The 24950-nt window shown below is 36.7% G+C and overlaps 1 protein-coding gene across 9 annotated transcripts in view; it reads left to right on the top strand.

Moving 5' to 3' along the window:
• The window catches only part of RBMS3 (RNA binding motif, single stranded interacting protein 3), a 1190010-nt gene that overhangs the window by 1093070 nt on the left and 71990 nt on the right, over positions 1-24950 (top strand). For 6 of the 9 annotated variants that reach the window (XM_006851603.1, XM_006851596.1, XM_006851604.1 and 3 more), the window contains one exon: positions 7413-7460. The exons of the other annotated variants lie outside the window; for them this stretch is intronic. In XM_006851603.1, coding sequence (XP_006851665.1) covers positions 7413-7460 — 48 coding nt within the window. The remainder of the gene's footprint in view (positions 1-7412; positions 7461-24950) is intronic. 9 annotated transcript variants of the gene reach the window in all.

Below are 24950 nucleotides of genomic sequence, written 5' to 3'. Positions count from 1 at the left end.
CCTATCTCTATGGCCTCAATTGCTGAACATGTACAAAATAGCAGATGATAACTGCCTGAAGGCTTGGACCAGATCAAAAGCTTTCTTAGGTCTCTGACCTACACTTTATAAAAAGTCATATCTAAGATTGCATTTAATTCTCCACCATAGTATAGCTGGTTTTATAGGGGAGACAGAGTTAGAAGATCAGAATATTTTCGTAGCTTTTAGCAATGTACAAGGATAATTTGAAATTGTTTTGTACATTATAACAAAGAAGGTCCAGAAAACAGTATTGGGAGGCCTGAAGTTTCTTATGTTCCCATTTTCTGTCTATCCAGATTAACCTTCTTTTCATTAAAACGTGACAAATCCTGAATGACTGAAGATGAATGACAGTCTTGAAACTGACAAAAGAAGGAGTTCTTACAATGCAAAACACAGGAAGACTTTATAGACTCGACTATTGGAAGCAACAGCAAAATCAATTGACTTGATGAAGTTTAAGTTTGGAAACTTAAAAATATAAGGGTTAAATTATCTGAGAATATGACTGCATCCTTTAGGAAAATGTAAAATTAGATGAAAGATAAAGCACAGAATCAGAATTCCCCAGTTACTGATTCATTAATACATATTGTCAACTTGAGCATTTTCAACAAAGATGCCTTTAGAGCATGCCATGATAACTGCTGAGCTGGTGAGAGCCATATAACTCGATGATAACATATACTCACTCCTTTTCTTGGAGAGTAAAAATTTTAAGCACGTGGCTTATTTTAACAGCACATTTCACTTAGTTTTTTTGTTTTGTTTTTTTCATTCTTTCCCCCTTTATATTTGTAAAAAAATAATGCTTAGCTACATTATACGCTCCATATAGCATACTACTTTGCAAGGATTTAAAATGTAGTAAGGTTCTGGGGAAACACAGAAACTTTATTAATTGTGACGATTCATTCAACAAAATATCATTGAGTGTTTTTGTGTCCAGAATACTGTGCGCAGTGTTCTACTCTTTTGTTAAATCATCACTCCTATAGTTTGATATGCCATCACAGATTCATTTATCTGAATTTTTGATTGGCATTTGGAGTAGCTATTATGCAGGTAATGTTTTTTTTTTTTTTTTTTTTTTTTAAATTTTTCTTTATTGCAACTTTCCAAAGTGCTTTCTCCATTGCTGGGAAGGCAACATAGCATCATGAAAGATGGGTGGGCTCTGAAATCAAACTTGAGTTCTAAATCTGATTCTGTCTCTTATTATCTGTGCATGTTTTGGCAGGTTACTTAACCTCTCCAAACTCTTTTGCAAAATAGAGAAAGTGATCTTGACATTCCAGGGGTATTTCCATTGTTAAATGAAGTGATATGTATACAATGCAGCTAGTACCCCCACTCTCCACCTATTGATATGGCTAGGTTTCAAAGACTGGGCTGTTTTACAAAAATCAGCATTATGTAAAAATAGAGGGTGAACATATCATATCACAAAATGGAGGGTACATCTTTACCCAACTGTCAAATTACCTCCTTACCTAACTGCCAAATTACATCATTACATAACTGCCAAACCAGTGAGAACAATGGCCCAGCCAGGGCCTGCGACAAATCACATTGATCATCATAGCCAGCTTTACTCTCACCTAGCACCTTGGTGTTCTTTACCTCTAGTTATATATTACTAATATGGAAAAGACTTGGATAGATTTTTTTTTTTTTTTTTTACTAATGTCACAACTGCGTGATGTCAGATAACGAAAGAATAAGTGAGGAGTAGGTGTACAACCTGTGATACCTAGTAGCTGCTTCTGAGGTGAGTCACCTCCAATGACTTCTAACTAGTGGTACTCTAGTCCACATAGCCCGATGAGACGAAGCATCAAAGCAAGTCCACAGTACAGCTGCTCACTGGCCTGCTACATTTTATTTCATGCAACTTATTTATCCACTTCCTTAGTTCCTAATATGCCTCTTCAGTATTGCAAACCCCAAAGTATGTTGAAGGCAGTTAAGTAACATTGAAAAATAAAGACATCTACATTCAAGAAGAAAAAATTAAGATAATAAACAAACCTGGAAATATAAAATCGAATTTGCTCTATTTTTACTTAACTAAGTTATGAATATATTTAATAATAAAACATATGCATGGCATTAGAGATTATATTTTAGAGATATTTTTATTGGAGTAGTAATGGCATCGCTGCCTAAATATTAGGTGAACAACAGGGAGAGGTCATGGCTTTGGCATCCTGAACCATGGACGCCTTCACTAGGGAGGGCAGCTGTGACTCCTGTGAGCTACAGCTTAGTACTGCCATGTAGATAGGTAGATAGGCTCAAAATGCCCTTATCTTTCAACTTTTCAAGATCAGATGAATATTTGGATTGTAATATGAAGTTTCACTATATTTAAATATCAGATTCAGTTTGGCCCAAATAGCTCACAGTTTATGGTCCCTGCCTAAGCTTTTCCTACCTCTCTGTTGACCATCTGGCCATCCTTTCTTATTTCATCACAAGTTCCTTCTTTTCTTTTGGCCCCTTCTCTCCTTAAAAACTGGATTTCTATTTTTTAAATTTATTTCTCATTCAAGCTGGTTTCTCTAAGCTGTTATCATTTACTTTCTACTTTCTACATCTCAGTGCTCAACACTAACCTAATCTTAAAATTTTAAACTCATTTATCCAACACCTGCTAAATATTTACATGCAAATCTCCCTAAAAAATTTCAAAATCAGTACCACTCAAACTAATCTCATTATCTTCCCTCAGCTTCCTCCCCACTGGTCTACTACACTCTGAAATGTTCCTTCTCCCTACTTCATTGTGTGCTAATCACAAGATCATTTACTCAGGTACCCAAGCCTAGGACTCAATTTCACCAATTCTGGCTCAGAGCATTTGACAGACCTATCTATATCTGTATTTAATGTCCTGGGCCTAGTATCCCTCCTCATTTGATGAACTATGATAGTTCCCTAACTTGTCCCTCCACTTCAAGTCTCAACTTTCTTCAGTCCACAGTGTTGCCACAGTCAAATTATGAGAGTATATCTTTCCCCTACCTGGAGCTTTTCAGAGACTTTCAGAGAGCTAGCCTCTCATTCTGTGGAGCAAGTTGTAAGCAATGGCAAGACTGGATTAACACAAGAGCTACAACTCCTAAAAACGGATTGGATCAATGGACACAGCAGAGGGAGACATCATGAATAATCTAGAGTAGGCAGTGACTAGGGTTGATGCGAGTTGGAGTTACTTTATAACTTTTCATTTTTAAAAGGGAGGATTTAGGCCTGAGGCTATGTTCCACTTTGCATTTTAAGGTCCCTAACTGAAGCTGATTTTTTTTCTTCTTCTTCTTACAACAAAGCAGATATATTTGTCTCCATATAACCTCAAAATTTAAATGGATGCCATGCAGTTTAATTAATGTTTCTCCAGTTTGCCACCTCAAATGTTCATTGCTCAACTCTCTATTTTCAAACCAGACAGAATCTGCAGGCTTTAAAAGAAATGGCTTTTATAAAGCAGTATAATTGTTTTATTATAGGGTCTGCTGACCACGAAGAATTTTCTAGCTACTCTGCTTTTGCCTATTTCCTATCACCAGGATTCCCTTCATGGATTCAAAGCCCTGTTACCCATCGTTTCTTATCATTTTATTGTGAGTTCCAGCCAAAACCATTGGGATGTTATAGTTTTGTGAGAAACTCCAAATTCAATGCCAATCTTGTTTAACAAGCTTCTTATCACCTTTTCATTTGTTCTGTTAGTAGCCACTAGTGGCTTATAATGTCACTAGAATATGTTGAAAGAAATGAAGTTTTTTATCATGCAAGATTCTTATCTGCAGTACTGTTTGTGTTCTCCAAGCCACTGGTGATTTGTGGCATCATTGGACTCACATGATGTAACCATAGCTATGTGCAAAGATAATCTTGCAAGTGCACTCCATGTGTTCACCATATGGACAGCATTTTTCAGACGTACTACTCTTCTTCACTGCATTAAAATAATGATGGTATCAGGGGAAAATCCTGAATTATTCATTTTGCTTGGAGATTGTTTTCCCTTTTCAATTATTTTGTACAGAGATAAATATTAAGACTGAAAGTGATAAGAAGCAACCCAAGTTAATAGACTGACACATGATTCAAGAAATTGTATCATAAATGGTAATGAGTACATCTCCCTGAATGGTTTTTCAGGAAAAAAATCAATTAATTTAAAAAAGTCAAATACAGATTTCCACCACTATTCGAAAGTAGAGCATTTCCCTGAAACCTTTCATACGCTGAAATGACATAATGCGAGGAAGCAGTTACCATTAATTTATATGTGGAAAATGTCTGAGCAGTCCTACACCGGCAAATTCACTTATCAAATAACACAAAAAGCCTAACAGAACACATGTAATTTTCATAGAAACAGTTCAAAGCTTTGGTAGCCTGATGCTTAGTGTAGTTCCTAGAGTAAGAGCTTGGTAACATCACTCCCTGCTTAGGATATACGCTGCAAAACAAATGCCAAACACTTGTTATTGTTGTTGTTGTCAAGTGTCATCAAGTTGGTTCCAACTCATAGAGACCCTGTACAGGGTTTCCAAAGAGCAGCTGGTGAGTTTGAACTTCTGCCCTTGTGGTTCAAACCATCCTTGTGGTCCAATGCTTACCCTGTAGTGCCACACCAGGACTCTCAAAAGGCTTAGTGTATCCTTTAAAGTTTCACTGCAAAACAAATGATAAACACTTGTTGTTGTTGTTAAGTTTACCATTTTTATCTTTTTTCATAAAAGATAAAATCCATTTCTGATTTCTTTGGTTAGTGAAAATAGGTGCAAACAGGTCTTTTGTAAAAGTGAAGTAACATAAAGTAAACTTTCAAGAAGTGGGGAATACTTGCATAAAAAAGAAGCTATGATAAAAAGGGATCATTTAAATAACGTGTTATCTATTATAAGATGTCAAATTTCTTATTCTAGTATATTTCAAGGTTATTTAAAAAAAAATTAAAGGTCTTACAATATAAATAATAAATAAATAGACTGTAAGTGACACTATTATTTTGAGTGGAGTCCTGGTATAGCGCTGTGAGATAAAGCACAAGACCGGAAGGTCAGTTTGAACCACAAACTCGGTGGCTTAAACTCACCAGCTGCTCCTTGGAAACCCTATACAGGGTATCTGTGAGTCAGAACTGACTCAATGGCACTTAATAACAACAAAAATTATTCTGAAACAGTTTATTTACAAATATTAAAGTGTGGTGCTATAGGATAAGCACTGAACCACAAGGTCAGTTTGAACTGCACGGTTGGTGGTTCATACCTACCAGCCGCTCCTCAGAAACCCTATACAGGATCACTATGAGTAGGAACCGACTCGACAGAACTTAACAACAACAACAACAAATTTTAAAAACTGAACTTTGAGTATCAATAAATTAACAAAATATACACAAAATCCACAATAGACCACAAATGTCAAAGAGTATGAACATACAATTTAGAAAAGAAAAATACAATGCCATAAAAACAAATAAACAAGTGGAAGATAAAAAAGTAATTGAATTAAGTACATCTATCTCCTAACAAATAAGAAAAAGTGATCAAACAATACACATTGCTGATGAAGATCATAGGAAAACAAGCATTCTTATATACCAGTAATATGATGTTAAGGATCCAAGCGTCAATTGGAGAATAAGATAGTCAGTCAAGGCTTTTGATTAATACTGATTGATCAAACAGATGTTGGTTTTGAGAAACTATTTTACAGAAATATACTAGCAAAAGAACAAATCTTATGCCTCAAAAAATGTTCTTTATTATTTCTGATGAATAAGAATGATTCAATAAATAGTTGTTGTTGTTAAGTACCGTGGAGTCGGTTCTGACGTATATTGACCATCCATAAACCAGAATATAATACAGTATCATGTTATTAAAGTAAGTAGGGAAACTAGAGTATTTATAATGTGGAATCAAAGAAAGTATGATGTAAATTTGCTTCTGTGGAGTATAATATCAACCATTACAAAATATACATAAATAAGGGTATAGAGAATTACAAGTGTTATTTCTCGGTGAGGAATTTGGAATAATTTTTATTTAAACCCTTATACTTTCAACATTCTCCAAGCACTCAATAATGAACATAATGTACTTTTATGACTTTAAAAATGTTATAAATAGAATCTTGGAAAATCACTAATTGCATGATTCAAAAATTAACTCCTTATAAAATTAACTTTGGGGGGAAGTGTTTTGGAGTGGTAAGGTGTGCTTGCAGTTTTGATGAAAGTACTAGAAATTACTACCACTTTTAATAAAACTTTTGGAGCCTTTAAAATTTTCACTTATTTTAGATTCTGGGATTATAATCAACTCAGTAATTCATATATCTGTTGCAAAAAACAAAGAAACTTATGGGTTTCATTTGTTTGTTTTTTAATCTTTTGATCAATGTTTGCTTCTGCTGGTCAAAGGGTCTTACAGTGTTCTAGTCCTAATCTGACTTTTCACTTGCCATTTATTCTGAAGAGACTGATTAACATTGTCCTTTTGTAGCAAAACTATGAACTTGAGAAATTGGCGATAGTCTAAAAGTTATCAAATGAGGGGAAAATGAAAATTTGAGGTTTCAGGTTTCAAAATGAAATAAAGATCATATGAATGGAATAAAAGTCACAGAAGAGCATCTGTTTGAACAATTTTGGGGACTTTTATTTGAATGTGAACAATACCTGGTCCCTTTTCCACAGTTTACCCTGTTAGAAGAATTTATGACTCTTTGGAAAAAGGCAATAGTTACCGCTCAAATAGATTCTGTTCTATTCATCTATGCTGCCTCTACTCCAGCAAATATGGTTCCTTAGCCTTGATCTAAGAGCACCCCTCTTTCTGCCTCACCTGTACCCTCTGGGATCAGAGCCAGGCCCAGTGACTAACAAGGAAAACTGAGCTTTACAATGTTTCAGCCTCCATAGATTATGAGAATTTCCTAATTTTTAATGTTTCTCTTTTAAATTTGAGTACCTTCCTTTTTTCTCCAGAACTCTGTTTCAGACTGTGCTTTGGGCCCCCACCAGATGGGCTGCCTTGTACTCTTTTATCATCCAGGAAGGATGGAAAATATTCCATTGATTCCTCAGGGAAGAATAAAATTATGACAGGCTAAGAAAGATGACAATGTTCTGGGGCAGACTGTGTTGTCCTTACAGGTCACCCTGATCCTAACAACATGTACAATGGGGACCATGGCATCAACTCTCAACTAGGGGCCATAGGACCTTAACTGTTTAGGAGCCAAGGGGGCAGGCCAACATATGATGTACCGTTGGCCTTCCAAGTTTTAGAGAGCTAAGAGTCTATTTTATTTTCTTTTGTACTTCATTGCATTCTTTCTCATGCTCTTTTCATTCAAAGATTCAGTCCCAAGACAGGATTATGATACTCCACCAGCTGTTGTGTCAGGTAGGAAAATTCTAATTCCTTTAAGACTTGATTGGAGGGGAGAGATGGAGGTTGCCTGGTTTCCTCCAAAACTCTTTAAAGCAGTGATTCTCAACAGTGTTGGGTGCATGGAATTTGAAATTCTGTTTAGATTGTGGTTGTGGGGAAGAGGTATTTGTGGTCCAAAAATCCTATTTAATTTTGCAATCCAGTTTTATCTCTGGAAAATAAATATGCTGCTCTTTATATAAAAGGTAAAAACCAACATTTTAGCAAAAGAGAGAGTCTTCTGTGTAACAGGGCTTCTCAGGTTTAGAAGGGGTCATCTGAATTTCTGGGAGGTGGGAGAAAGATATTTATGTATGTCAAAAGAAGAAACAGATTAATAAAAACAGTTTGAGAAGCACTGCTTTAGAGACCAGATTTTTTCTGAAATCAGAGAATCATCCCATTTTGCTTGTTCAGCATCCAGCATAGTATCGGACACATCGTAGGTGCTCAATATAATTGTTTGTTGAATGAATCAAAACTTCAAATTTGTTCCAAAAAATGATGTTTTGGGATATTAAAAAATAAATTGCTGATGTTACACTTGACAACAAAGTGCAAAGGTTGATTTGAGAATACTTTAGTGTCCTGAAGATTTTAATTAGAAATATTTAAGTTCTTTTCTACAATTCAGTGATGTGGTTTATAATAATGTATATATATATTTGAAGAGATTGTGTTTTTATTTTGAATTGCACAGATCTTCTTGTGCTTTCATATTAATTTTCACCTTTGGGTTTATGCAAGGAGGCAAAAAAGGGCACAGAATTTTGTTTTTGTTGGTTTCATTAAATAAACAAAATACTGTAGTATGTAGAATTTTTAACTCTTTGATTCTTTAACTTGTCAGATGGCAAAGATAAAGTTCAAACCAAGAAGGTCCTTGGAAACACAGAGTAAGCAATTACATCCAGAAATAGATGAAAGCGCTCATGTGGCAGTTGAGTCTGGCAACTGGACTGTGGTTTTAAGTAGAGAACATCTTGTTCTTGGCCACCCTGCTTGTTTGACCCAGCATGCAAAGGATAATCCTTTTCTCATGTATTGTGGATCTGTTTAGTTATGCTCATGACTAAATACTCATCTTAGAACTTCAATTAAGAAGGCACCATCAAGGGACAGTAAGTTAGCTTTCCCGTGTGATGTAAATTTGGTCTTAGATATCTCTACAGATTGTCATTAATTTAAATATCACTTCATTACCTGTCATATCTTAATGTGCTTGTTTTATTTAGAATATGAGACCCCTGGGAAATGAACTTTGTGCAATGTTTATAACATCCACTTTATATAGTATGTGTGGCATCTATTCTTGATAATTCATCAATATTAATTATAATGAAAGACAAAATTGGAACTTTTCTGAAACTAGGTTTCTGATTTCACTTTCAAGAACACAATGGGGAAACAATCAAAACCACTTAATAGATATCCACCACGCATCAGTCTACACAATCAACTGAGCTAGAACAAATATCACGCCAAACCCACTGCTGTCTCATTGATTTTGACTCACAGAGGCCCTCTAGAACAGATTAAAACTGCCATGTAGCATTTCCAAGGCTGTAAATCTTCACTGAAGCAGGTTGTCACATTTTTCTCCCACAGAGTGCCTGGTGTGTTCGAACTACTGACCTTTACATTAGTAGCCAGGCACTTTCCCCTCACTTCTGACTGCAAATCTAGGTTGAGGAACTTCCACTGGATTCTACGGGTAGTGGTTGTTGTCAAGTGCTGTTGGGCTTATTCCAACTCAGCCAACCGGTTTCCAAAGAGCAACTGGTAGGTTTGAAGAACTAACCTTGTGGTTAGTAGTTCATTGCTTATTCTAAAATGCCACATTTTTTGATCCAACAATTCAATGAAAGTAGGTATTTAAGAAAGTTACTGTGGCAGTTTTATGGGTAATTGAGGAAGAACAAGGCATCTTAGAAAAGAATTAGGAAGTCTAAATATGATAAAATTAGAACTAAAAGTTGCTGAAGTTCGTGCAGTGGACTGCAAAGGAGGGGATCAATATAAAGATGGCTTGAAAAAATAATTTGGGAGATTTTGCAGACCTTGTTTTCCTCATATAAGATTTGATTAATGGTTTGATAACTTTTAAATGTATACAGATTTCTTCGGTCTACGTCTAAATCTGAGTAGACTTGCCTTCTCAAAATGCTAACAAATATTTAACAAATTACCTGGTGGAAATAACTTGCATGACTTTGGAAAAATTATACCCCTTTTGTCCAATATTTGACTATAGTTGTTGCTCTTAAGTGCCATTGAGTTGAATCTGACTCATAGCAACCTTGCAGGGTTTCCAAGATGCAGCTGGTTGGTTTGAACTGCTGACTTTGTGGTTTTCAGTCCAGTGCTGATCCTACCTCTCTTCTTTATTTCCCAATATGTCAATGTGAGACAATTTAAATACTAATCTTTTTGTTTTGTTTTGTTTTTCCAATGTAGGAATCAACTAAACTGTGACAAAATTTGAGTTCAAGATTATATAGCTTGTTAAATTACAGAGACCTATCCTAACACAATTCCTTCAATAAATGTATAACACTAATGAAACATCTTTTGGTAGACACTGCATTCAAATACTGGAAACACAAAAATGAATAGAAAATAGACCCTTGTTTTTAAAAAATCAAGAATTTTAATAGACTGCTCTAATTTAATGTCTTTTTTGCTATTGTTATCTGTGGTATTAAAGATAAAAAGTATGGAGACAAGAAAATAGAATATAGAAAGAAGATCAGAAATTGTCAGGAATAAAATGAATTCTAAGCTTTTTTTTTTTTTTTTTTTAAAGTAAATTAGACTGCACCAGTTGGAAAAGATTGGAAAGGATACATTTGGTGGATGGGATCAGATGTGCAAACTCTTGGTGAAAAAAAGCTTTATGAGATGACAGAAAATTCTATGGAATCATTGGGCCAAATGATCACTATGGCAGATGCTGAGGCTGAGTCAGGATAGGTGTAATTTTAGGGAAGGCCTTTTCTTCTTTGAGTTTTATGTCATTATGTTCTTTTATTGCTTCGAAAATATTTATTGGGAGCATACTATATGTTGGTAATTCTGCTAGGTGCTAGGGATTCAGCTTCAATCAAACAACTTAGACTCTAGTTAGAAAGTTCAATACAAATATTTCAACAATGTCGTATGTACTGTAATACAATCAATATGATATTTAAGTTGGGAAACCTTTCAATCAGATACCTAAATTCAGAATCTTCTTGTATCAGTTACTAGTTGTAAAACCTGGCAAAAATTACTTAACTTTCCTGGAGTCAGGTTTACTCATCTGTGGTAATAGTAATAATTATATCATAAGGTTGTTATGAATAAGAAAGACTAGAGAATTGATGTATTTGAATAATGGTATTGGTAAAGAATAGTGAATATACCATGGACTGCTAGAAGAATGGACAAACCTGTCTTGGAAGAAGGACAGCCAGAATGTTCCTCAGAATTGAGGCAAGTAAGACTTCATCTAGCATACTTTGAATATGTTATTTGTTGTTGTTATTGTTAAGTGCTATCAAGCCAGTTCCGACTCATAGCGACCCTATAGAAGGTATCCAAGGAGTAGCTGGTGAGCTCGAACTGCTGACGTTGCAGTCCATAGAATTAACCCACAGTGCCATATCAGGGCTACCGATGTTATTTAGGAGGAGCCAATCCCTGTTGAAGGGCATCATGCTTAGTAAAGGGGAGAAGGTCAGCTTAAAAGAGGAGTACCCTCAACTGGATGAATTGAAACAGTAACTTCAATAATAGCCTCAAACAAAGCAACTATTATTGATGGAGGACCCAGCAGTGTTTTGTTCTGTGGTACTCAGGGTCACTCTGAATCAGAACCAACTCAACAGTACCTAACAACAGCAACAACAACAAGGATGTTATGAGCTTAAATGAGTTCAGATAATATAATCCTCTCAGTACAGATCTTGGTATAAAATAAGTGCTTAAAAGTTATTAGGCAAAACTATAATAATCAGTATTCTTCATAGGGGATACAGTGATGCAGATAGAAAACAACTAGCATTGTACGGGAGGTCAGAGAAAGAACTCCAGTAGAAGAAATGTCTAAATAGATACATAAGGACATGTAGGAATTAACCCTTTGCCAATGAGTCAGTGTTGATGCAGAGCAGGCTTATAGGACAGAGTATAGCTGCCCCGTAGAGTTTTCAACACTGTAATCTTCACTGAAGTAGACTACCCCACCTTTCTCCTGAGAAGAAACTAGTAGGTTTGAACCACTGACCTGCCCAAATTTCAGACCAAGGAAGTAGCATGTGCAAAAGATCAGGTTCTGTACTGAGTAGCAAATTCTGGGCACACAGATGTTTCAGTAGGGTAGGGATGCAGCTAAAGAGATAGGGAGACAGCCAGTCTGACAGTGATCCCAACAGAATGTCTTGGGCAGAGTAGGAGAAAAATGTGTAACAAAATTCAAAATAATTTCAAAACATCAGACTCAATAATCAGATGTGATTGATGGATCCCCTGAGACTATGGTCTGTAGACACCCTTTAAACATGGAAGTGAATCCACTTCTGGAGATCACCTTTCAGCCAAATAACAGACAGGCCTAGAAAGTCAACAGTAACTTCTGTGAGGAATGTATTCCTCAAAACAATCAACCATATGATACAAAAAGGGCAGTATTTGCCCAACAACGAAGTTCAGAGAACAAGAAAGGGCAGGGAAGCTAGGCAAATGTAAATAAGAACACAGAAAGGAAGTGGGAAGACTGTTGTTCCATCGAAGAGATTGTAACTAATGTGCATCAATTATTAAATAATAGGATGCTAGGTTGCTTTGTAAACTAGAACCCAAATCACAAAAAAAAATGTTCAGAATTGAGATGTTATTTTTAGTGCAATGGAATTGGTTCTAACTCATAGAAACCTGTAAAGGGTTTCCAAGGAGCCATTGGTGAGTTTGAACTGTAAGGCTTTCGGTTCAAACTGACCTTATGGCTCAGCGCATTATCCTGAAGCACCACACTAGGACTCCAAAAATGAGATAAGAAGTGAAAAAGTTCATCTGGAGACATAAGCTGGAGTAATATCACTAGATATGCTCATTTGAGCTCTATCCTAATGACACCAGAAATATATTAAAGGCTTTTTGATGAAGAGCAACATGGCCACTATGGTTATATGGTATAAATGCATCGAAGGAAAACGAAATTAGAAAAAGAGGAACAGAATACAAGAATGATGGAGTACACATATTGTTGCTATTAAGTACTGTTGAGTCAATTCTGACTCATAATGACCCTGTATAGGGTTTCCAAGGAGTGGCTGGTGAGTTTGAACCACCAATCTTGTGGTTAGCAGTCCAGTGCTTATCTGACAGCACTGAAAATAAACTAGAAAAAGAGGAACTCAAGAATTAAATAAAAAACTAATGATGATGGAATGTACATAGGTTGTGGAAATGAAAATGGAGAGAAATTCATAGATCGGTATCATATTAAGGAGATAGAACATGCAGAACTTCTATCAGAATTAATGTCAAGATAACAGAAAGTGAATAGCAACTCAGTAGCCCAAGTTGCCATTTGCTGTGGTCTGAACCACAGAAGTAGGATCAAAGTATAATAGAAAAGACACCAAATTCAGTATCAGACATATTGAATTCCAAATGTCTATGAGACATGCAAAGAAACGTGGTGGTGCAGTGGTTAAGTGCTCAGCTATGAACCGACAGCTTGGTACTTTGAGTCCACCAGCAGCTCTGGAAGAAAGATGTGGCAGTCTGCTTCTATAAAGATTTACAGCCTGGGAAACACTATGCTGCTTCTACTGTTAAATGTTGTTGAGTAGTGACCCTGTATAAGGTTTCTAAGGAGTGACTGGTGGGTTTGAACTGTTGGAATCAACTCAAGGAATTTTTTTTTTTTTTTTTTTTTAATGAGGTAGCCAAGTAGAATTGTTCAATAGATATTTAGCTGTGAGTGGTTGGAACTCATAAGATAGCTCCTAACATGAAATGGATTTGGGAGTCATTAGCATGAAACTGGGGGCTCCGGGTATGGTGCTGTAAGGATCAGCACTGGACTTAAACCACAGCATTGGTTGTTCAATCCCACCAGCTGATCCTTGGAAATCAACCACAGTGTCGCTGTGAGTTGGAACTGACTCAACAGCATTTAACATCAACAAAAAATCATAAAATTGTAGTCCTAGTGTAGCACAGTAGGATAAGCACTAGACTACAAGGTCAGTTAGAACCGCAAGGTTGAGCTATTCCTTGGAAACCCACTACAGGCTTGCAATGAGTCAGAACCAACACAACAACACTTAGCAACAACAATAGCATGAAATTAAATCACGTCACCCACACAATGTGCTTCACGTAAATAGACGTAGGCAGAACTTTGAGAATAATAAGAGAGTAAAATAAAGATTAAGATGAGAAACTAAAGACACAGAAAGGAAAAAAAGACATAGAAGGAAAGAGTTTGACGTTTTGAAGAAGTCAAAGGGGAGAGAGTACAAATGCTCCACAAACTTTTTGAAGCTCCTTGGTGTGGTGTTGTAGGATCAGCACTGGACTTCAAACCACAAAGCCAGCAGTTCAAAACCACCAGCCGCTCCTCAGAAACCCTATACAGGGTTACTCTGAGTCAGACTGACTTGATGGCACTTGACAACAACAACAACAGTATGTTAAAAGCGAAGCCTATGCAGTAAGATGCAACCTTAAAACAGACAATTGGGTTTTACTATATTGGATTAATTTAGTGAATAGGTTGGGACAATTTTATGGAGAAAGGCAAGCACAGTTTTTGTCATGTCATGTAAGGAAGTGAATGTAGCAAGTGCCTGGAACTCAACAATATGACTTTGAAAAGGAGTAAAGAGGGTAACAGAAAAAATTGGGAGAATTGAACTGATGGATTTTTGGTTTTTTTCCTGATTGGAAACAGTTGGTTCTGATAAAACACTACCAGGAGAGAGTTCTAATGGTTGATCATGATATTTATAAAGGGGATGACTGGTAGAGCAAGGTCCTTGAGGAAGCCAGACATCTCTTCCAAGAGTATGGGAAGAAGAAAGTAGTGACAATGTGTGTAAATTTGCAACTATAGTAACAAATGATAACAATAATTCGCAGAAAAAGTCTAAGGATTTTCTACTTCTTTTATGTGAAGTATTCGTGGCATCTTCTGAGCATGGGCAGGAGATGGCATGGTAAGTAACAAGGAGACTGGAATTTTACAAAATTATAGGGTGAAAAAGCCTACTTCCAAAGCATAAAAGTTTGAGGGGATGTAGTGGAGGTCCATTTGAACCTTAAGACTATGTGTTGTTTTTTTTTTTTTTGGTGATAGCAATCATTGAGGATGTTTGATTTTCCACAGTGTTTCTCAGAAGAAGAGAAGGCAGACAGGTGGATTAACCCAGGATCAAAGTTTGACTGAATCGGGTGAAAAAAGTATAATGTGCCTTGATGAAATTGGCAAGAGAGTAATTGAGTGATGAACTGTAGTTTCCAGGAACAGGAAAAGAAAAGGCATCAGTGGGGAGAGGGAGATGGAAATAAAGCAGGGAACCAAGTCTAGACATTTTAATGAGATGTATGAATATACTGGTCAGAAGAGAAATACTTGGATTTAAGATTTGGGATAATGAACTGTTTCTTGGCAAAGCTCAGGTCATGGTAAAAAGTTGTCAAAGTGAGCTTGGTGTGAAGGTGACAGATTAAGGAAATCAAGCAATACAAACATCAAATGTTGCTATTTAAGTAGGTAGGGGGTTAATATGTGGGTTTGGATTGAGTTTTTTTTTTTTTTTTTTTTTTTGCGTGTATGTGTCTGTTTGTGTTTTTTGCCATTAATATCATATGTACTAATTATCAAGGAAAATATCCCCAAGTCATTCAAGGGTTGAATGAAAGATCATACTATTTCCGGACTGTATTACAAAGGCACTGAAGACTTTTCCTCAGAGTATTTAGGAGCGGAGTTCTGTCCAAAACAGGTAGGTAAGTAATAGTATTTCCATGGGGTGGTTTATATATCACCAGAGATACTTACAGTGATTTTAGGGGTAAAGGAACCCAATCTTTGTTTTCACTTCAGTCACAGAGCTATATTAATATGAATTTGAGTAACATAGAAACAGTTTATAATATGAGTTAAGCAATACTTTTTGTTTAGGAAGAATACAATGGAAATAGTTAAGACTAAACAGTGAATATACTTTTTTTAAAAAAAATAATCATTTTTAGATTATTTGATTGTACAGATTTAGGTGAAAATATAAAATTGCTAAGAACTTGGGTTTTATAATTTGATTGTTGTTATATTGTTGAGTGCCACTGAGTCTGTTCTGACCCACAGCGACCCTGTATAGAGTTTCCAAGGACTGGTTGGTATGTTTGAACATCCAGCCTCATCCTACATAATTTGATTTAAATCCTTATTTTAATCATGTTATAACTCTGGGTTCTTTGGGTAAATTACTTGAACTCTTTGTTCCACCATTTCTTATCTGTTAAATGGAAATAAAATAACGTGGCTCTATAGGATAAGGAGCTCTGGTAGTGTAGCGGTTACGAGTCGGGCTGCCAACCTCAAGGTCAGCAGTTCAAAACTATCAGTGGTTCCATGGGAGAAAGATGAGGTGTTCTGCTCCTGTAAACCTGTGGTTTGGAAACCCTGTGCAAGGTCACTATGAGTCGAAACTGACTCCACGATACTTAACAACAACAACATAGGATGAGTACTGGACTGCTGACTGCAAAGTTGGCAGTTCAAACCCACCAGGTGCTTCTCACAAACACTATATAGGGTCTCTGTGAGTCAGAAGCACCTGGAAACAACAACAATAACATATTTATTGAGGTTGTTGTTGTTAGGTGCCATCAAGTCAGTACCGACTCATAGCAACCCTATGTGCAACAGAATGAAATACTGTCTGGTCCTGGGCCAACCTCACAATTGTTGCCACACTTGAGCCTATTGATGCTGCCACTTTGCCAATCCATCTGGCTGGGGGTCTTCCTCTTTTTCTCTGACCCTCCACCTTACCAAACAGGATATCCTTCTCCAGAGACTGGTCCCTCCTGACAATATGTCCGAAATATGAAACACAAACTCTGGCCATCCTGGCCTCCAAGGAGCACTCTGGCTGCACTTCTTCCAACACAGATCTATTTGTTCTTTTGGCAGTCCATGACACCTTCAATATTCTCCCCCAACACCATAATTTGAATACATCAGTTCTTCTATGATCTTCCTTATTTACTGTTCAACTTTCATGTGTATATGGGGTGACTGAAATACCATGACTTGGGTCAGGTGCACCTTAGTCCTCAAGCTTACATCTTTGCTCTTCAACACTTTAACAAGTTCTTGTGCAGCAGATTTGCCCAATGCAATACATCGTTTGATTTCTTGACTGCTGCTTCCATGAGTGTTGATAATTGATCCAATAAAAATTAAGTTTTTGACAACTTCAATCTTTTCTCCATTGATAAGAGTATTGTTTATTGGTCCAGTGGTGAGAATTTTTATTCTTTTTACATTCAGATGCAATCCATACCAAAGGCTGTGGTTTTTTATCTTCATCAGTATGGTGTAGTATAAGCGCTGGACTGCTGATTGCAAGGTTGCCAGTTCAAACCCTCCTGCCACTCTGAGAAAACGTGAGAATTTCTGCTTCCATAAAGACTTACAGTCTCAGAAACTCTTTACAGGGTCACTGTGAGTCAGAACCAACTTGATTGCACTTAACAACAATATGATTATTGAGTGGATTAAGAGAACTAGAGCATGTAAAGCAGTTAGTCAATGGTCAATTGAATTTAACTGTTTGGTAAAGAAATAATTGTCCAAAAAAAAGTATAGCTAAGGCAACAGTCATGTCTAGAGAAAAGTGGCTGGCAAAATTTTTGGGAAAAAGAGAGTGTGTTTTTAATTGATTGATTTCCTCTGTCCTTGCAATGAGTTGAAGAAGATATGGCAAAAATATTGTCAAGTCTCTTTTTTGCCTTCATCTCTGCTACACATTGTTCAGCTTGTTATAGGGACAAAGGAAAGAATGTTGAAACTACTTATAAATTCTCAGGTTAAAACAAGACTTTGCTCTCTTTTCAGTGTTTCTTTTACATAGCAATGCAACTTCTTAAAGCTCCTCATATTTGTGATGTTGTAGAATAAGTTTCTGGTGTGGCACTGTAAGATCAGCACTGGACTGCCAACCACAAGGTCTGGGGCTCAAACCCACCAGCTACTACTCGGAAATGCTATACAGCGTTATTAGGATTCGGAACAACAATTTTAAGGACAATTTAATCAAATATATATATGGAAATGAAGAGTAAAATACCATTTAAAAATATACACTTGATTGGATTTTATGAGGCACAAATGAGAATAATAGCTATTTTATAGTCAAATATTTTTCTCAGTTGCCTTTTGCTTAATTTTCTAGAAAAACATCAGCATGAAATCAAGCAAAAGACTACTACCAACAGAGAGCAGTTTAGGACTAAAACTCATACTCCTTTTCCAAAGCTTAGATTCATAATTTGAATCTGGACTTTAAAAAATGAAAAACAGGGCCAAAGAAGTACATTGAAAAGAACCCACAGAACTTCTGAGACGAGTATTAATTCTCTGCCATATCCTTTCTGTATACCAGGTAAAATAGGTTGAAAAGAATATTGTCAGCAAAACTATACACTGAGATATCTCAGAAAGAGTATAAATAAATCACAGTAAAGTTCCTTCAGTGTACTTGTATATTACATTCTTAAGGATTAGATTTCTAGTTTAGGGAATTATGCTCTAAGAATGAAGTCCAGCACAAAGGTATTTGCTTTGAATAATGCAAAATTCACCATAAAAGAGAATGCAAAACAAACAAACAAACAAAAACAAAAACAAAAAACAAACCCACTGGTATCAAGTCCAAGTCCATTCTGTCTTACAGCAGCTTGTTTAGGGTTTCCAAGGCTATACATCTTTACAAGAGCAAAAAGCCTCATATCTGTCCCATGAGTAGGAGTCCAGTGCTAATCCTGTAGTGCCATCAGAGCTCCGTAATAGAGAACCGTTATTTTTGTTGTTGCCTTTTTTTTTCCATATTGTTTCAGCTTGTAATATGCATTTGCATTGGAAAACCTCATTAATCTGAAATGGGTAATCCTAAACAAATGATATGGTTGAAGCCTACCATTATACTGCCTCTTCTTGGATGATTATTACTTTATTAACCTGCCCCATACGTGAGGAATGTTTAAACTACTTCAGAGAACAAGACCATTTTTCAAGTTCTAAGCAACATTTGCTTTCAGGGATATCATGGACTAATTACAAATTATATCCATCTCTTAATTAAAAATTAGATCTATTAATACCTCTAACTGGCCAGAGTTAGCCATTAAATTATACATACCATACATGAACATTAATTTTATTTCTTTGCTCAAATACTATGCATCCATTTTGATTATAAAATTTCATTTTGTTTAGTGTACTAATTCACTGATATTTTGTTTCTCTTCAGTAACTTCTAATTAGGAGAGTTGACTTTGTCATTCATTTATTCATTCAGCTATTACTTCTCGAGCTCCTATAGTGCTACAAGGACTCTGGTATGGCACTGTAGAGTCAACACTGAATTATGAACCACAAGGTTGGTTCAGTCCCACAAGAAGCTCCTCAGAAACCCTACAAAGGGTTGCTATGGGTCGGAACCATCTCAATGACATTTAACAACATGGTGTTACATAGAAGCCCTGGTAGCCTGCTGGTTTATGAGTTAGGCTGCAAAGCGCAAAGTCAGCCATTCAAATATATCAGCCTTTCTGCCAGAGAAAGGGAGACTTTCTGTTCACATAAAGATTTACAGCCTCGGAAACCCTATGTAAGGTTGTTATGAGTCAAAACTGACTCTATGGTACCCAGCTACTGCTGCTACCACAATCCTACAAGGCACCAGGGCTAGGTGGTATAGAATAATGTATGTATTCATTGCCCTCAACAAACATAGACTCTAACAGCAGAGCACAAGGATATAAAGAACTGGCACCTAGCTCAGAACGGGCCAGAGATCCGTAGAGCACTAAGCTCTAATGTATATTATATTTGTTTGTCACTGGGCAAATAGGCATGCTTACTGACTGACTGTGTTCCTGCTGGTATGTCTATATTGTTCACTAAATTATTTTTTATTTTTAAATGTTTTATTGTGAATTATGTGATAGTTTACATGGGAGAACATTAGCTTTACATTCATTCTATCGTATATCATTTCATTGCCATGGTTACATCCCCTCCATGCATCATCAACCAACCAAAGGGTACACCCCACAAGCCTGCTCCCCAGTCATCAGCACATAGCCCCTCTTCCTCTCTGAGTCTAGAGTCCCCAACCACTCCATCTCTCCAAGTCATCATCTCTGCCTCCATCTCTGGCATCACTGTTTCTCTGGGTAGGGTCCCGCACTCCACTCTTCTCCCTTGATGGTTCCAGGGACCTCCCCTCCTGGACTGCAATATCAACCACTCCCCTTCTTTTGCTACAAGATGTCTACCTTTTCATTTCCAACCTTCGCTAAATTATTTTTAAATGAAGTCTTAAAAACCTTTCCTGTGAGGCCACAGTTTTTATTGCACTATTCAAATAAAAGCATCCTTAAGGGAATGTAAACAAATAGACTGTCCTTACATATACACATTACAGTTACTTAGCTCAGTTGTTTTTTGAGGCGGGAGAGATAGTGTAGAGCGGTAAAAAATTATCCTTTTATCCAGAGGCCAGCAAGTCTTTCCTATAAAGGTCCACATAGGAAATATTTTAAGTTTTGCAGGCTGTAGGATCTGTATAAAGGAGGCCTAGTGGTGCAGTGATTAAGCATATAGGGAGTAAGTGTATAGCTAGTAACCCACCAGGAGCTATGTGGGAGAAAGATGTGCATTCTGCTTCCTTAAAAATGCCAGCCATGGAACCTCGATAGGACAATTCTACTTTGTCCTTTGGAGTCCTGGTGTGGTGCTGCAAGATAATGCCCTGGCCTGCAAAGTTGGTTTAAACTACAAGGTGGGTGGTTCAAGCTCACCAGCCATTCATCGGAAACCCTATGCAGGGTCACTATGAGTTGGAACCAACTTGATGGCATTTAACAACTCAACAACAGTGTCTAGAGGGAAGATCTATGTCACAACTACTAAACTTTATAGTGGTGAAAACAATCACAGCCAGTATATAAACAAATAAGCATGGCTGTGCTGCCATACAATTGTATTTACAAAAAGCTTTATTGCAAAAGCATGTATTTACAAAACTTTGTTTGTTCAGAGGCAGCCAGTGGAATTTGGCCTGTGGGCTATAGTTTGCCTGTTCTAATTAATTTATTTTCATAAATTTTTCCAAATTAAATTCTATCATTGGCATTCTTTACAATAAACACTAAGTGTCTTTCATTTCAAATGATCATTTTATATGCTTTTCACTTCCCAAAAGGCAAATAGAATGTAGGAAAAGCAGAGGTAGATGAGGTTGAGGTTGAGGTTAAGAGAGGCATTTTTTATTGGGATAGTTTGTACAGCATAGCTGATTATAGTATAGGTATATCAACACATTTTAAGTATAGTTATATTTTTCATATATATAAGGAGCTCTGGTAGCATAGTGGTTGTGAATCAGGCTGCGAACCCGCAAGGTCCGTAGTTCGTAACTACCAGCCACTCCGTGGGAGAAAGATGAGGCTTTCTGCTCCTGTAAAGATTTACAACCTTGGAATCCCTGTACAGGGTCGCTATGAGTTGGAACTGACTCTACAGCACACATAACAACATATATATCATCATATATTTGTTGTCTGGGAATTCTTTGTATACATTAGTAGCAGGGGATCATCAATCAGAAAAACAAATGTACATTCTGTTTAATATTTTCTTTTCAGTATTTAGAAATTTGTACTTTCAGAGTAAAGGTAAGAAATATGTTGTTCCAATGGATTTGTAGTAAAAATGCAAGGATAAGCAAAAGCTGATTTCTACAAAACCATATAAATTTTTATTAAACAAACAAATATCAAAATGTGAAGCTACTGTCTCTCAAGACATCCTTCATATATGTCTGTACACTTTTGAAGACTGTGTTTCTATCTCTCTAACCCTTCATTCGAAGTGTTAGAGAATTGAAGAATTCTGTGTTCTTTGATTTATATCACATCAAAATGGCAGTTTGGGCATACTCACAGGACTCAAATTATGATCTCTTTAATGTTCTTTGAATCTCATGAAGAAAAAGAAATCACTAGGGGTAAGGCGCAGGCCGGAGGGTGGGTGAGGTAAGGTTTTCCAATGAAATTATCATAAGACAGCACTTGCTGCTCTTGTAGAATAAGCATGTATTGTCTTCATGGAAACAAATATTTTTTGGCACAACTTTCCTGGCCTTTCTCTCACCAATACAGCTTTAAGTTGTCTAAAAACTTCTTAAAAATAAGCTCCTGTTATTGTCCTGTGTCCTTTTGAGAAACTCTACAATTACCCTTTTAGAATCAAAACAAACAAACAAAAAAACAGTCACTATAATCTTCTGAGCTGATCTCTGCCTTGAATTTAATTGGCTTACCAGATTCTCTCAGAAGCCACTGTTTTGAGTGGACCTTTTCCTACTAAATTCATCCAAGGGAGATAGGAGTTCTGGTGTGATGTTGTAGGATAAACACTGCACCACAAAGTCTATTTGAACCACAGTGTTGGCATTTCAAACTCTCCAGCTTCTTCTCAGAAAGCCAGTACAGTGTCGCTATGAATCAGAACCAACTCCAAGGTATATAACAACAACAAAGAAGATTGGGGAGCCCTGGTGTGGCACTGTAGAGTATGCACTGGACTGCTTATTGAAAGCTCAGTGGTTCAAACCAATCAGAATCTCCTGAGAAGTCCTATACAGGATCATGAGTTAGAATGGACACAACGACACTTTAACAAACACAAGAAAATTAGGACAAGTGTGTTACTGATAGAACTTGTCTGTAGCCATCCAATGATTTCAGACATGTTTATATATGTCGTATTTGGACTAAATCCATGTATGCATGAACTGGAACCCTAATAGTAATACTTTATGGGTCAAGCTGCTCTGTCTTTCATCTTTTCCATACTACGTAGGCCTGGTTTTGTTGTTATTATTAATTACAACAATAATTAACAATAAATAAAGGGGTGCTGGTGGCATTGTAGATTAAGTACTGGACTACTAACCACAAGGTCAGTGGTCCACAACCTCCTGTGGCTCTTCTGGATGAAGATAAGGTTGCCTGCTCTCATAAAGATTTATAGTCTTGAAAACCCCATATAGAAATGCTATAAATTGGAATTCACACAGTTGCACTGGATTTGGTTTGAGTTTTTGGTTTACTATTAATTAGTGTCCATTGAAGTTACTCTTGATCTGACAGTACTGTTGTCATAGTTGTGTGCTGTTAAATAGATTCTGATACACAGTGACCTTATATAACACCAAATAACCTAGAGTTTCCTAAATCATAAATTATGAGAGCAGATAGCCAGGTAAGCAGCTGGACTCTCTGGTTCAAACTGCCAACCTTTTGTTAGCAGCTGAGCATTTAACGATTGTATCACTTAACAAATGTATCATTTAAGTCCTGGTGTGGTGCTGTGGGTTAATGCACCAGACTGCAAAGCTATTTGAACTGCAAGGTTGGCGGTTCAAACTTACCAGCTGCTCCTTGGAAACCCTATACATGGTTGCTATGGGTCGGAATTGACTCGACGGCACTTAACAACAACATCAGTAGCTATGCTGTTTTTCTTTAGATAATTACTTCTCACAGTACTGTATACTGTTTTGCATTCTGAGGACTAAAGAAGCTTTCCTAGTCTTGTTTAAAGAACAAACAGTACAAAGGGTAGGTCTGGAATGGCTGGAGATATTACCATCCATCTAAGGCAAGACTGGAATCTCTGGGTGGTACAAATGCACTCAGCTGCCAAACGAAGGTTTGAAATTTGAATCCCTCAGTGGTGACTCAAAATTCAGCCAAAAAAATTTTTTTAAATGAGCCATTGGAAAACCCAATGTCAAAAATTCAACCATTAAAAATCCTATGGAGCACAGTTCTACTCTTACATATGTGATGTGACCATGAGTTAGAATTATCTTAACCACAGCTGGTTTCTTGAGACAAAGTCAAAGCAGAATGCCATTTGGGATGCAGCGTACATATCAAATGAAAAGGTGGCATCTCCCAAATAACAAGGCTGTCTCTTTGCATTTTTCAATGAATGACAGCAACAGACTATGAGGACACCACTAAAGGAACACACAATGTCACTTTATACCTCAGTCATCTATAAAAGGACAGAGCTTATGTAATAGGCAACAAAAGAAGAGAGCACTTTCAAGACAACAAAAGATTTTACATTAAGCTAATTACACGTGCACAAGTCAGCACATCTGTTACTGAAAGCATTTGACTCCTTTTTTAATCAAAGGTACAAAGTAGGCACTTGAGGTTCCTGTCAGAGAATGCACCCATGAATTGATTGTGATTCACCATTTGCCAACGGCGTTCTTGAGACATTTGTTAATGGAGAGACAGTGCCTGACAGACATGTTAACAATTCTCTAGATTATATATTAAATTGGTTTATCAGAAAACAAAATACTTATATCATATGATTAAACATCCCTATAGAAATGCTCTAATATTTAATGTATTTTAACCCCTTTCTTTCTTAGAGGGGTCATATGACACGTAAATTTAAATAATGTTACTTGTTTTTATGAAACACCATAGTGGAAGTAATTGTCCATTATTTTACCCAATGTCCTTTATAAAAAGAAACCAATGATACATTGTTCAGTGCCTTTGTAAGTAACTTTCTCTAGATGAATAGATTAAATGACAAGAGAAAACACATAGCTTAGTCGACTCCCCTTTTGGCCTTGGTTTTTAGGGTATTTGGAGCTAGACAGAATGCATTCTAAACATTCCTAGTAGCATTTTCTTTTGTTGCCTCAACTATTTCTTGATTTGCTAATTAAAAAAAAAAATTACTATTATTTTGCGAGTGTTCTAAATTACACTTTGAAATATAGTGCTTAATTTTGTGACTACAATTTGGGAGTACAAAGGCTGTAATTCCAATAATAACAAGCAAAGGGAGAAATGCAAATGGGCTAATAGACGTTTGAGTGCCATAACATCTCAGTGGTGGTGGTGGTGGTGGTGGTTAGGTGCCGTGGAGTCAGTTCTGATTCATAGAAATCCTGTACAGGGTTTCCTAGGCTGTAAATCTTTGTTGTTGTTGTTGTTAGGGGCCACCGAGTCGTAGCCAACCCGTAGTGACTTTATGCACAGCAGAATGAACTACTGCTTGATCCTGGGCCAACGTCACTACTGTTGCCACGCTTGAGTCCATCGATGCTGCCACTTGGCCAATCCATCTCATTGGGG

The sequence above is a fragment of the Chrysochloris asiatica genome, unplaced genomic scaffold, assembly GCF_000296735.1.
Source record: "Chrysochloris asiatica unplaced genomic scaffold, ChrAsi1.0 scaffold00030, whole genome shotgun sequence".
NCBI classification, from domain to species: Eukaryota; Metazoa; Chordata; class Mammalia; order Afrosoricida; family Chrysochloridae; genus Chrysochloris; species Chrysochloris asiatica.
Note: the sequence above shows the minus strand (reverse complement) of the source record. Positions and strands in the feature narration are given on the sequence as shown.